Here is a 15,579-nt window from a genome sequence, read left to right as displayed (position 1 = left end):
TTTTTCTATGATATGTAAAAATTGAAAAGGAAAAAGCCACAACCCTTCCCAAAGCAAACAACAGAAACACAAACATGCATGTTCTTCTGCTAAAGCCGTATCTAACCTAAATGCTTATTGAATCTAGACAACCTCGTGGAACTCTATAGCATGTCTTTTTGGGGGTGCCTGTGGAATTAAACTCGTCCTTTCTTCATGGCATGCAATTAATACATGATAAGTTCGGATATTATGTTTTAAATAAAAATATTTTCTATGTTCTTTCCTTTTCATAAACTGTTATTTGGCAAATAAATTTTATAATTTGGTTAATTTTCATAGACTATTGTTTAAGTTTGTAAAAAAAAATGCTGAAATATTTTTTTAATTTTTGTAAAACAGTTCCTTTACTGCATATTCATATAATCAAATTGATAATTATTAAATTCACCAAATATTTTTTTTGATAAGTATATATTGGCCCGAGTCGAAGGAGTTTGAACACCGTAAATATGTAATCTCATAATTTTAAAAATTTTCGCGTATTAAATAATATTTTAAAGAATCTGTTTTAATACTTTTAAGAAATGAACTACGGATCAAAAAATTTAAGCAATTAACTAGAATTTTAGTATTTGCACGTTAAACATTTATTTTATATAATTAAAATTTGACATAATTATATATATATAATATAATTATTATACTTATTATATTTGAATATATTTTTTAATTCATAAAATATATTTTAAATTTATGATAAAATAATCATTTTATTTGTTGATAATTTAATTTAAAAATAAATATGAAAATATAAACTGAAATGGATAAAAATTTCTAAAAAAATCCTCAAAACCCTCTATTTAAAAAAAAAAAACACTTACAAACACTCATACAAAATAATTATTTTCATTTTTATATATAAAGTGGTTTCTCAGTCTTGGATGAGTCGATATACTGAGTGTAAACTTATTTAATTTTTGAGTTTTTTTTTTATATTTTGTGGGAAACTTTAGAAAGTAAGCTTTTTCATTTTATAAAAAACCTTGAAAAAAAACTTCCCCCAACAAAATTCAAATCTATAGTTTGTACCCGAAGCCCAGCAATAGTGGTACCAATTGCAATGCGGCTTCAATTTTTTTTTTATAAATAAAGTAACCAAGCCCATTTTAGCGTTGCATTTGACCTATTTATGCACATTATCGGGAAAAAAGCAATTTTATTCTGTAAACAAAAAAAAAACTTAAAAGTAAATTATCATTTTAATGCCTAAGTTATACATCAGTGATAATAATCCTTGAAATTAGAAAAATGTTTAATAGATCTTTAAAATCAAATTCTATTAGTCAATTTAGCTCCTACAGTTAATTATCCACCAAATCTTGGCAAATGTGATGCAGCGCATCACGTAGCTAATCATGGACACATAAACATAAAGACGAAATTCACTACTCCTTCCATTTCCATTTTTTTTTTTATAGTCGATTAAAATTTTTCACGAGACTTAAGGAAATTATTGATATTTTAATTTTTAAAAATATTTATTACTTACTTTCCTATTTTACCTTTTTTTTTTTTTTTTTTTTTGCATTTGTGAGACTGTTGAACTACAATCTACTCCATTAACTATTAATGCATTGATTACACGTGAACTGTAACCTACTATATTTAATTATACTTGTCCCTTTTTTTATTTTTTTATAATATTTTGTTGGGAACATATTGTTCTTATAAATGCACATTAACTTTATATGAGTAATTGAAAAAAAAATAGGTAGACATTAAAAATAAATACACACATTATTCAGTAAACATGTATTACTTATCAAGAGTAAAAATGAAAAAAAAATATTAATAAGTCATTGATTTTAGTAAAATGACAATAAAAAAAAATAACAAATCTTGACAAAACAACTATGAAAAAAAAAGTATAAATTAAAACTTCCAGTCAAGCTAAACAGGACAAATGTCCGGTAATGATTCGTCCTCGTCAATATAACAGAAAATTTCATGAGACCCATCATCATCTATTTATTCCAATTCCATCTTCTATCGTTCAAATTCCAAGAAAAATTCAATGTTTCAAGTGACAGCTACACTCGTGTCAGCATGTCATCAGGAAATGATTGACGTAACAAATTCTCATTAACGCAGCTATAGGAGTGGACATTAACATTGATAAACTTTAATATTTACAAGTTATTTTACTTACACCATTTCAAAAGATGGCCCATTTGGTGAAAGAATCTGTGTTAATTAGAACACAAAGTTCAAAAGCATTTCCAATAGCTAGGGAAGCTGATATTGAACTTCAGAAATGAAGACTTCTGGATGACATTGACGCCCTATCAAAAGGTCGAGCAGAAACGTAAATATTGGCAAGTATAACAGTAATTGGACCAAGTAGAATTGTACACATTCTATAAAAAAAAAGTTATGTACCCACCATGTTTGCCGACATTTGACAGCTTCGTAGCGAACAGCTCTCTTTGTATCATCAAGACACGTTGATATTGCTCGTAGAACCTAATATAATAAAAAAAATATAAAATAGCTCGAAGAATAACGAAAAAATATTTTACACCCTGGTTCCAAAATAATGAATATATATATATAAAATAAAAAAGTGATCAACACCACGCACAATATCTATATGAACAAGTTGATTCAAACATTGAACACAGCTTGAAATGTGAATCAAGAGCATTCTATTCAAGTCATGATAGAAGATCAATAAGAATGCTTCTCAAAAAGTTAATAATCATCCTTTCAAGCTAAAAGCATGACAAACCTGTGTCCTCATAGGATAGATACGGGCATGGGGCAACTCAGACAAGGCAACAAGACATTGAATAGCTGTCTCTCGAACAAGCTGCACAACGAGACGAGAAGAAATCAATCATTAACGTCATTGTGGACTTTGATTGGTCTAAGACAATAAGATGGAAACAATATGATGAAAGGGGTCTAAAGGTTTTGACAGGCATTGTTGAGCATAAACTATTTTTATTTGTAAATTAAGATCCCTTAACCGAAAGCTAAAGACTAATCTTCCTAGTTATCAAGATCAATTTAAAGGATTGATTTCTCCCAACAAATGTTTTTTCATACACACTGACCAGGCATCGAACCTCTAACTACATGCTTAAGAGACAAGATTATCTACCAATTATATCATATCTTGTTGGTAGATAAATTAGTATATGTAAGCTTTATTGATGTAACTTGGCTTTGGACTCGGGCAAAAACCCAATAATAAATTGGAGCCAGGAGTTCAGGGCCCTTCCTGCTGGCCCTAATGTGTAGCCAAAACAGCAAACATGTCTGGACTATTCAAACTGACATGTTGGCCCTGTAGTTTCAAGTGCTAGCTAGCGGGACAGCAAGTTAATGACGTACCCAATTCCTCACCCCCTAGTCCAATAATTAAAAAAAAACTGGCATGTCTAACAGGCAATGAAGTTACTATATAAGACAACTTCAGTCATCAAATTTGAGCAGTAAATAACGTGTACAGGTAAATTCTCATACCATCTTATGCGGGTAGTCTACAAGCTTAATCAGACAATTGATGATAATGTGTGCATTCTCAATAACAGCTTCTTGTCCTGCATACATGATCATAGTTTGTTTACATAAGACAGCATATTTATATTGTCATCACCATCTTCTTCCCCAACACAATTGTGAATAGTATGGCAATGCTTTCTTAGACAAGTGCAAATACCAGATATTACACTAGATCTAGCATCAGGTATATAATGACTGATGATCAAGGTCATTGTGAAAATATTAACTCACAATAAATCCTTATAATAAACCAATTTATTTACCACTAAGGAATTATAAAAAGAAACCAAAAAGGAAAATAAATTAATCAGTATGAGAACTTGAAATTTACACTAAGCCATAAATCAATATCTTAACCCTAAAGAGATTCAGATAACCTTAAAAAAAATACTATAAGAATGATAGTTACCATTTTTCTCCGTCAACATCCCAGATAAGACTAGCAACAGACCATACAACATATCTTTATCTTGGATATCTTCTGTCAACATGGACAAGCAATCCAATAGAACTGGTATAAGCTGCAAAATTTGCCAGGGAACTTAGTCTAGTAAAAGTAGTTGATCAAGAAAATCCAACATAGTGTTCTGATAAGAATAATTAACATACGTAATTCTAATTACTGCAATTTAAATTTTTTCTAAAACTAACCTTTTTAGCTTCACTCAGTATAGCAACCATTGAAGTATCAGACATGATATGTGCAAAAGCTCGATACAAAAAAGATCTGACATAGTACAGAAACAGCAGTTTAGATATTTGTAGAGGCAAGGGAAATGGTATAAAGCAAAACTCCCAATAAAAACAACTCATTAGACATTTTGCAGTACTACAGTTTTTGTATGTATACGGAGGACCTTGCACGCAATTTTAGTTAACAAGGCACCAAAAATTCAGAATAATAAAAATAAAAATAAGCTACAAACGAATGTCACTGGAAGGAAAAGTAGTTTCATTTATGAGTATTTTTGTGTGTCTAAGAGAGAGAGTGAGAACAATACATCTACCTAGACAATGAGGAGTAAGATTTTGTAATCAACTGCAGAATGATAGGCATCACAGAAGAGAAGAATCGCTGCTTATATAGAGGCCGTATTGTGGCATGAAATTTTCTGTTCAAACAAACTTCAGAATCACTCATAAGAACATGAAAAGCATCAGCAGCACATTTCATAACTAAAGGATCCTGAATCTGCTCTTCAGTATTTTCAAGAGAATCTTTGATCAAAGGCAAGGCACTCTTTGTGCCTGATATTAAGCACTCCATAAAAATCTTAGTGATGTCTTTAATCTTTTCATGACCACGTAGAAGTAAACCTTTTCCTATCCAGGAGAGCCCACAAATGGCATTGATTTGAAGCAACCTATCATTTGCAATGCCCAGGCATATATCAGTAAGAACCATTTCATTCCCATTACTTGTTCCATTACATCTCTGCAACATATCAGTACTAGAAAAGCATATTTTTGTATTAAATATAACATCCAGAGCTTCTTCCAAGGTAAGATCACCAGAGTTCTCTACACTGTTGGATGTTGAAACTAATTTGTTTAGTATGGAACCCAAGGCCTGTGCAACTGGAACAACACCCCTGAGGAGGGTTATTATAAATAGATGCATAAGTACTCTTATATCTGGAATGTGTGTTTTTGGGTGAACTGCAACAACTACTGATGCAAATAATGAAATTATCCCTTCATCTCTAAGGGAAATGTCATATTTTCCAGGAGTTAGTGGTAATGTTTCCACTTCTTTAAGCTGGAAGTTTGTGTGTGATGATAGTATACTGTAAGCATTTTGAATTATAAGATTTTGGCTCTCCACAACACAACTCCCAACAGAAAGTTTCATTGCTTTCATTATTGCATCAAGAAGACCCTGAAGAAAAAACAGAAAAAATCACCATTACTACTTCAATAGTCTGTTTAGTTTGCATGTATGTAATAAAAAGTACAGAATTTTAACTGAGTCAGCTTAGATAATTTTTTTCATAAACACTTTAGAAGAAAAAAATATAAAAGAAGAGTGAAATAAGTTTCTATATAAGTTAAAATTAATTCATGCATAAGCCAATTTGTAGAAACTCTCTCATATTAACTTCTTCAAAAGTTTATTTTTAAGTTATGCTTAAATTAATTTTACCTTATAGAGAAACTTATTTCATTTTTAAGTTTATTTTTAAGTTTCTTCTCTTATAAGTACTTATGAAGAAATTTATCCAAAAAAACCCTATACACATTAAATAATTAAGGAATGCATGTGGGTCATAGCTATATAAACCTTTTCTACGAATGGGGCACTGAAATCCATGCAATTTCCTGCTTGACTCCAAATGTCCAGAGCAAATTGCACTGCAAAGTCCTCTGTACCTCCATTTTCATGGATCCTGCCCAGATTCAATTCAAAGTATCAGATTAATAGGAATTTTAGCCTGGTGCAAACCCTCCCTGCTCCCTGAATAGAGAATAGCATTATATAGGGTAACAATTGATAAGCTGAAAGGGCTATTAGGCTGTCCTTCCTTATTTCTGATATAATATATAAGGTATTTTCAAGTGTTAGAGAAGACAATTCAAATAGTCACAGCAAAGTGAATATAACTTGGGAGCAGCTGAATAATACCATGGGAGCAACTTGCAAGAATAGCACTCCAAAAGCTGAACAGCAGTTTCAGAAGACCTTACATTTCTATGAACCTAGTTGAAAAAATGTAAGAAAGTTACAATCACATAAAAAAAAGTAAACATACAATATTGCAAGGAAAAAAGGTAAGTTAAAATGTTTAAATAGCCAATGCCAAAATAAACTTAAGAACTTTTTAAAAATGAAATAACATTCTAATATGCCTTGACAAAAGATAGAGACTGGAGTTATATACATACATAAACCTTAGATAGATTTGCTAACACAGCTGTCCCCAACCCTTGAAGAATTGTTAGCATATTTTTCCTTCCAGTCATGCCTACATTAGATAATGCTTCTACTTTGAGTGAGAAGGGCAGAGTAATATCGTCAAGAGAGAGAAGTTCCACAATTTTTTCTACGACTAAACTCCTGTAACTCATAGCTTTTTCAGACTCATGAAACATTTGAACAAATGAGCCGACATGACATAATGCTTTCAATGCTGATTCCCATAGTATTGTTTTCTCAAAGTCCTCCATGATAATTGACATGATTTTATTCAAAATATTCTCAAATATTGATTTTTGTATTGGAAAAACATCTGATTGAAACGTGGCAAGTATCTGCAAACCCTTCACTGCAAATCAGTACAGAGAAACAAAAATAAAAATCAGTTATGAGAAGATATAATAATAAACTCCCAAAGTCATTATTCAAATAATAAGAGCGCTTCAGGAAATAAATTATAGTAAATGCCTGTAAAGTGTACAACTTTTTTCTACCATACATGTCACACAAGCATAAATCCTGAACTGAGTTATTTGAATTTTGTTCTGAATTGTGATTATTCATCTAAGTTAGAGTCTACAAATATGCAAACAAGATGGTTTTTGCATAGCACTTTCGCATTATACACCTAAATCAAATGATATGATTTTGCCATAAAAATTAATTACGTAGAGTCCAACTGGAGTATTATTGACACAAACAAATTGACAACTTATTCCTTCTGACTTCGGTATATCAAAGTATCGACAAAATTTCTTTTTGAGCCATAAAATAAATAAAATTTATCTGTTCTAAAATGAATACTAGGGATTGAAAATAATGATTTCAAATTTTGGAGAGATAAAAACTAAAAGGGAAAAAATCACAAGGACTAAATAATGATTTCAAATTTTCGAGGGGTGAGGACCAGAGAAAAAAAACATTTTAGAGACTAAAACCAAAATTTAATCATCTTATAGTGAACAAACACATTTAACCCATAAATTCATTATGTTAAACATATATTCTCATAGTGAACAAACACATTTAACCCATAAATTCATAATGTTAAAGATATATTCTCATAGATAGCTACCTAGGAAGAGTACCATTGAACAAAATATGACTAAAATTCTGGGAAAGAAAGACCAAGTATTTAAAAATAAATAAATGTTATAATCAAATAAAAAGAGCATGCACCTCCAATGTATATATCTGGATCAAGGGGGCATCTTTCAGCACTTACTGCCAAGACTGAACCAAATGCATTCAATAATTGAGTTGAAAACCTATGAAGCATAATGCAACATGTCTCATGTTCAAAAACATACTGCAGTGCTGGTTTGTCAGATCCAACAATTAACTCCTTGCATCCCGCAAGTAGTTCAATGCAGAGATAAAGGAATCCGAACTTGACTCTCTGAGAGGTGAAAATATCACCATTTGAGAAACTATCAGCATTACTAACAGAAAATCCCAAATCATCCATCATTCGGGAGAAAAGATTTTCGAACACGGCATTACAAGAAGAAATGGTAGACTTGGCTGTAATATACAGAATACGACCAATAGCATGTAGTTTCTTCTTTTCTTGCACAGGAATAGCATCATATATCTCGTAAGAAGCAATGGTCTTGAAAATTTCGTTGACATCCTCGTCATCAATTATCAAGCTAACTAACAAACTGCTATTTTGCACAATAAGCTGTTGAAGGAGGGACAGAGCTTCTATCCCAATTTCATTCTCTGGGAAGCCGATACCATCTACAGGTGCTATGGTAAAAGAAAATTTTGGCTCCCCCAAATAAGTAGATAGGGTGTCTTTTACTGAAGACCAAATAGCCCTGGCATATTTTGCAATTTTCTCAGCCCCATACTTGGAAGAGCAAACTCTAAGATATTTTAAGGAATCAATCTGAATGCATAGAAAACCAACACACAGAAATATGAATATGTTAAAAAAAAAAGGTGATCATAGATATTTAGCATCAAAGGTAGAATGATAATCTATTAATACCAACCTTTGCTGAATGCAGAGAAGAAGAAAGTTTCTCAAGAAGCAGAGGAATGACAAATGGCTCAAAGAGAGGTGTAGAAGAGAATGCAGACTGCAGAAAAGGAAAAGAATTTGCTAATATTATAAAACACATACGAAATAACATATACTCACCAGTTCTTATATGCAAAATATACAGTACTGTAACAGATTTCAATTGCATCTGACTATCTGAGAAATATCAGAGATGCTTCTTTTAAGGACACTGGTAAGCCTGAAGTGCATCCTTATGTCGTGTGTGTGCACGTGTGCATCCACACAAGCAATTAGTATTTTGTTTATTTAATTGGATAAAGAAAACGGAATAGGAATACAAAGGATATTTCTAAATAAGACAACAATAAGAAGTAAAGTTAATTGACCAAGCATGGCTATCTAATACATGTCACTCCACAATCTAATATAAATCACCACTAGTAAATGCATGTGGCAATTCAGAGCATTAAAAGCTGTTGACAAGCTGCTATATGCCGTAAAAACTAACTATTGATTGTATGATTACTCATAAAGTCATCAATAAATGTACTTTTCAAGTAAGGAAAATTCCATGGTTACAAATATTTGAAATTTCTCAGATTACACAGTATGAAATATGTAACTTCTGAAGAGGAAAAACCTAGATATAAAACCTAGGCCTGAACAATGGAAATAAGTGGTACTGAGCACTTCCAGTTGATACAGAAAGCATTTGTATGCTAAAACTACCAGGATATTAAGGATTTACTTGGTTCTCCCCCATGGAGAAACAATTCAAAAGAGGAGTTAAGATTTATTGATCTAGATGTAAAAATATGTCCTCTAAGAAAGCAACATAACTGTATGTGGACTTTGATAATCATTGATAAGTCTCTTAAGGTCACTAACTCTTAGTTAGGGATATTAGCCTCTAAAAAATAAAATAAGCATTTAATTTGAAACCTTGTAATTTCTGGTGGTTATCTACAGAGACTTGTGAGGATTTTAGCAAAACTTCTGGCCATCTTCAAAAAGAAAGAATGAGCAAAGGAAACCATAAAAAAAAATTAATCCAACCTTCAATTTTATAATAATCCTGAACTCTTGGTATAAAGACATTTTAGAGTTCTTTTAATTAAAAAAAATGAGGGAGAATGAAATATGGAGTAACAAATTTACAAATTCCATATCCTCACATCAAAGACTAAATAACTAATTGTAAGAAAATGCAACCAATAAAAGTAAATCACCACAAAATCCGAAGGAAAGTTTCACATACCATCAGAGACTTTGACAGGTCATCTCTTTGCACAGGAGTATCTCCACTACTTGGCTGGGAAAAGAACAAAGATTACATATAAATAACACAAAGTGAGAATGGATATATTATTACGTTCCACATTGGTTAGAATTAGAAATATAGCCAAAAAATTCCTTATAAAACTTGGGAAACCCTTCCCCTGTGAGCTAGCCTTTGAGAGTGAGTTGAGCTAAAGTCCACTTCTAATATTGTAATAGAGCCTATCCAGTTTAAATGTCGAATTACCCATAGATATCCAATCTTAAAACCTTAATGTTTTAGATGTACAGTCCAGAACATGAGAGGGGTGTCAGGCTGTCTCAAATTGACTTGGGATATACTCATGAGACCTGGGCAATCCTCCCTCATTGAGCTAGCTTTTGAGAATGAGTTATGCCTAGTCTATTTCTAAAAGGATATTTACACAGAGAATGTCCATCTCATCAGTCTTCCAACATCAAAATAATATGACATATACCAACAATATTCTTAGTGTCTCAAACATAGATACTCAAGTACTGTACAGAAAATTAGCAATCAGACTATATAAACAAAAGATGTTCAACAGAGAAATATACATGAAAGATTAAGCTTACATGTGTAAAGTGAATGGGAAAGTAAGGTTCTAAAATATCAAAAACGTCTTTAGCAAAGCTTGCAAGTAGACCAGATGAATCAGGATATAATTGTGCCAAAGACTCGACAATATGAAAAGCAAGCATTAAACATTCTGGATCCTTTTCTGCATCTATGGCTTCACAAATTCCATAAATAAGGTCCTCCCCCTATAAGAGAGTCAAGAAACAGTGAGTTATAGAGATAAAATAATAATAATAATTAAATAAAAAAAAAGGGGAGATGCCCCCTAAAAAGAAGTATCAGCAGCAAAATTAATTGATAAAATATTTTATATAATTATGAGTAAAAACTGGCTTGGATAAATTACATCTTTGGGATTAAAAATGTAATCAGAAAACCCTTGATATTTTTGTTATTTTTAGTTGGATATCTTATCCTCTGCTCTTGTACTTCATCATTTTGTATCCCCAATAACATTTATTTGAATATGGAAAAAATGTTAGATAGCTTAAATTCCAATATGTACATCACAATTTAAGCAAAACAAGAAAGGTACAGTCCTATTTTCAAATACTGCAGGCACGTTTGAGAACAAAATGCTTTTAAATTGTTTTTGAGTTCTCTCAAGATATTGCAAAGAAATAAAAATAATTATTTTCCTGATATAAGCTAATCCAAACACTCCACATAAAAGTTAATAAACATTACAAGAATTCACTTTTTTTTTTTAAAATGAATTGATTTCAATCATGCAAACCAGTTATTTTGTAGTTTGTAGAACAAAAGAAAACTAGATATTCTACTCAGCATAGACAATTTATAAGATGTGTAATTATATATTCATGGTGATAAAACATGAGACACAACATTAATCAACATGCTGTTGCTGTATAAACTTGTCCAACTTATATTTGCTTCACAACTATGCTGTCTTCAGCTTAAGCTATACCCAAGAAACTCGCTGGTTATATTTTGTATATCCCGGGAAGTGATGGCAGAAGGAAAGGAGAATGGTTGTGTTAAACAAAACATATATCTAGAGTCTTAAAATACATTTGAAGATGAGAAATAAAATTAAATATCATCAAATTGAATAATAAATATTCAGGACTTTCATTTTCTTCTAGATTTATTCATACTTATACAGATGTTTAGGGAAGCTAAGATTACCAGTGTAGTAACAACATCAGAGTAGCGTTCAAGCAAGCAATCAAGCAGTTCAAAGCACAGCTGCAGTATTGAAACCAAGAAAGTAAAGATGAGATATTTAGCAGATTTAGCTCATATGCAGTCAAAAGGAGGAAAATTACAGAAGAACTCTGTACAAAAATATTTAACATAATGAAAATTAAACTGAATCAGATTAATTGGTAAAAAAATTGAAGCCAATATATAACCACTCCTAGTGGCTATTTTCATTTTAAACAGATATCTTTTTCTGAAATTATTTTTGTCTCAGTCAAAATTTGATGTCTTCTCTGATTTTTTGGGTAATTCTACACTGTAAGCACAAGCTTTAAATTTATTGCCTTTCTGGCCATAAAAATAATTTACCTTCCTGTCATACTGTCCTAAAGACTGAACTTGCATGTATTGTAAAAAAGACTGAGCAATTGCTGTGGCATCACTACCAGTTACCATACCCACAACACTTTTTCTCCTTATCAATGCCAAGCAACCCACAAGTGCACCTCGTACTGCTCTCCAATCTGCCTGATTATAAATAATATTATATTGTTTATGTCATTAGAAAATATCATGAGAAAATTAGATATGGTTAAATAGATAATAGATCACCAATCACAACAGTTATGTAAAGTAAAAAATGCAAAAGGATCCTGTTCAACCAGCAATCTCAAGGCTCAAGAAGCACAAGAGTTTTGTAAAATATCAAAACCCAAAATTTGAGGCAATTATGCATCACAAATTCTGTTTTCTTCAAATTAATAAGCAAACAAAGACATACAGTCTCGGTATGTTATCTATGAGAAAGAGTTTAAATAATTTAAAGCTTATAAACATAGCATCAAATCTGTCGATCTCCACAATGAAATCAGCTCAATCCAATCAAGATTTGGACCATAAATGCAATCTCCATGATATGAAAATAAGAAAGGAAAAGAAATTGCAGGAATAAACAGAGGGAACAAGAAAGTCATTGACAGATACAAACTGGAACAAAAGTTTAGGAAACTCTAAAACCATAAACTTAAAAAAGTCATCTGGCAAAAGAAATATTCATACTGACCAGTCTGTCCTTGAAGAATCCAACCAAGCTATGTATAATTGCACTGTCAAGAGGTTTTGATTCAATACGAGTTATCACCTCTGCTAGAAGAAGAATTCCTGAAGAGGTTTATCCAAGAGACAATCAGAAATAACTAATAAGACAGTCCACTGTCCTTCAAATACATACAACTTAAATTACATTCATACATAAAAAAGCACAAGTAGAGAGCATATCTGTGTGCCTGAAAGAGCACGCAACATGTGAGTGTTAGTTTGTACCAAATTTCAGGTGGGGATATGTTAGGACTTGAGCACAACAGGAGAGTCCAACACAAAAACTAGTCAATTAGGTGGGAGAACCTCATGATTTAAGTACCACATCAAACTTTTTATTCTACTCAATGTGAGACTCCTAACATTGTCACTCACCTCCTTTAAGAGCCTACGTCTACAATGGCTTTGACTGTATCGACATTGACTTAATGGTAGTTTTTTTTTTCTTTGATGGCTTCACTCACCTATCAATTATCGGTGTTACACTTTAATCCAACTTAGTCCAACTTCCAATGAAAGCACCAATTAATAGGACTTAAGGGCATGCAAGAGTAAGTCCAACACAAAAAACTAGTCCATAAAGTGGAGGAGCCTTGTGATCTAAGTACCACGTCAAACTTTTTATTCTACCGAATGTGAGACTGCTATCGAGATAATTCAAATGAATGCGACATTGGTTGTGTGGTGGAACTAAAATAACCTCCTACTGACATCTAATTCATCACAAAATTAGTTTAATTCACTTCCTTCATTATATTTTGACAGCGACTATTATATAAAAACAAATGCTATGATAGCTTTAAAATAAATGAAGGGAAAAAAAAACGCACCTCTTGCACGAATAACGTTGTCTGTTGTGGTCAAATACATGTCCAACTCTCTAACCTAGATTTCGAAACAGGAGAAACAAAACAAGTCCAGCAAAGACACAAATTAAGCAAGCATGAAGATTCTACTATTGTTTCGTTGTTTGAGAAAAAGAAAAAAGGAATGACGAACAGATAAAGCGAAGCGAAAGGTACCAGTGCTTGCAGAGGTAAAGCATCAGTTTTGACGAGAGCTGCAATTGCGTTCAAAGTTGCAGCCTGTAATGCAAAATCAATGAATGACGTAGGAGAGAGGGAAGAGTGATTGTGAAATAAATAGAAGTAGGGAGAAGGAAATGGACCTGGTGCGTGAGAGAAGAAGAAGAATCGACGTAGGACTCAATGTGGCGAGTCAATTGAGTGGCTTCCGCCATCGGAGAGAATTGAGGTTTTAGAAATCAGAAATGCAGTGAAAGAGAGAGAATGTAGGGTTTAAGAGCGATGTTTGGCACTTTATTGACTTGCAGTACAGTACTCACCCAAACTTCACTCCACTTTTACTTTTCTCTTTGATATTCTTTTTTATTACTGATCCACTTGAGTAACCGTCAAGACTATAGAGTATACGAGTACTCGTTTTAACCCGCCGTGGATTTTTAACCATCATAAAAGTATACACACAAACCCTTTATTGTATTTTTAACTGTATCTTGTGTCCTAAATTGTTAAATAGTCCCAAATTTTGTTTTCAAATAATTATTTTTTTCCTTAGATTTTTTTCTGAATTTTGAGAATATTGCGAATTATACTCTGTCAATATTACGTTAAAATATAAACAGAATATTGATGTTAGCATTAAAATCCATGACAATATGAAAGTTTGGAGGCACAAATACAATTATGCTTAAGTAGAAAGTTAAAACTTGAAGAAAAAAAGTTATGACCAAGAAAAAATAACTAAGAAAGAGTAGGGATGGCAAAAATACCCGTACCCGCGAGTATTTGTAGATAAAATTCACTACGGATAATAAATAGGTAAACTAATTGGATACCCGTGGATAATGTGGATGGATAACTTTTTACCCATTTATAAACGGGGTGAGGGCGGGTATGATGGTATCCATACCCGCGGATACCCATTTAATAACCTTTCTTAAATATCCTAATTATTTTTGTACTACATAACCATAAAACTACACTCTCTCATCTTATTTTTTCTTTCATAATCGCACAACCCACACATTAGTCATCACACATTATGAGATTGAATTATTGTAACTTTATGATATGAGACTTTCACTTACTTGTGAGATTAATGTATTTTAAGTTATTGAATATCTTATTTTTTTTATTATTATTTCAACCAAATTAACGTTAATTACAAATTCAAAATTAACATTAAATTTTTATTTTTAATATTTTAATGACATTAAATATAAACTTAAAATTATTTATAATTAATTTTTTAATTTCTTAAAAAATTTATAAATATTCATAGATATCCACAGATATTCAAGAAATTCATGAATATCCGCTTAACGGATACCCGCACGAGTATGTGATAGATATGTGCCAATTTTCATCTAACGAGGTGAGGACGGGTTTACTATTACCCACCTCCATGAGACTCATTGTCATCTCTAAGAAAGAAATTTCGGTCAAAAATAAAAATAAAAATAAAAAACTAAGAGAGGGGTTAAGAAATAAAATAAAAAATATATTTATGTTTCAAAATTAATAATAAAGAGAATTATCTTTTTTTTTTGTGTGTGTATACAATTTCTGTTCTTATATGTACCTTTCACATTACTCTTTCGCTTTCCACAATTGTTTATAAGATATTTATTTTTATTTTAAAATTGTTCAATAACTACTCTACACTTAATTACAACTATTCAAAAATTGTCGACCCTTTAATTATCAATCATTTACTTTTGTTTTATTTTTTAAAAAAATTATTCTACGATATATATATATATATATATATACACGAAATTTTTTTTCTTAATTGATGTTTTATAAATTACAAACCCTAGATAAATAATACAAAGTGTATAATTTCTTTTAACCAATCACAGACTATAGTATATATAATTTTAATAAAATTTTGTAAAAAATCAATTATGAATACATAAGAATTTATAATTGAAAGATAGTA

The 15,579-nt window shown here is 31.4% G+C and overlaps 1 protein-coding gene across 3 annotated transcripts; it reads right to left on the bottom strand.

Moving 5' to 3' along the window:
• Positions 1-1,894: 1,894 nt before the first annotated feature.
• Positions 1,895-13,972, bottom strand: MET18 (ARM repeat superfamily protein). 3 transcript variants are annotated; one of them, XM_020372130.3, is made up of 20 exons: positions 13,784-13,972; positions 13,638-13,700; positions 13,446-13,500; positions 12,581-12,678; positions 11,887-12,045; positions 11,503-11,562; positions 10,350-10,538; positions 9,733-9,786; positions 8,464-8,550; positions 7,643-8,357; positions 6,439-6,812; positions 6,173-6,246; positions 5,831-5,936; positions 4,557-5,428; positions 4,201-4,276; positions 3,959-4,070; positions 3,511-3,587; positions 2,771-2,851; positions 2,426-2,505; positions 1,895-2,324 (listed from the first exon to the last, which is right to left on the bottom strand). In XM_020372130.3, the coding sequence occupies exons 1-20, from the start codon at positions 13,853-13,855 to the stop codon at positions 2,291-2,293; spliced, it is 3,438 nt and encodes a 1,145-aa protein (XP_020227719.2). In that variant the 5' UTR covers positions 13,856-13,972; the 3' UTR covers positions 1,895-2,290. The 3 variants fall into 3 exon arrangements, with proteins under 3 accessions (XP_020227719.2, XP_020227718.2, XP_020227720.2); XM_020372129.3 differs by having other exon boundaries at positions 6,433-6,812; positions 13,784-13,971; XM_020372131.3 differs by lacking the exons at positions 13,638-13,700; positions 13,784-13,972 and having other exon boundaries at positions 6,433-6,812; positions 11,887-12,041; positions 13,446-13,465.
• Positions 13,973-15,579: the final 1,607 nt, after the last annotated feature.

The sequence above is a fragment of the Cajanus cajan genome, chromosome 10, assembly GCF_000230855.2.
Source record: "Cajanus cajan strain Asha chromosome 10, NIPB_CcT2T_4, whole genome shotgun sequence".
Taxonomy (NCBI): Eukaryota; Viridiplantae; Streptophyta; class Magnoliopsida; order Fabales; family Fabaceae; genus Cajanus; species Cajanus cajan.
The sequence above is the reverse complement of the archived record's forward strand: the minus strand, read 5'-3'. Positions and strand labels throughout refer to the sequence as shown.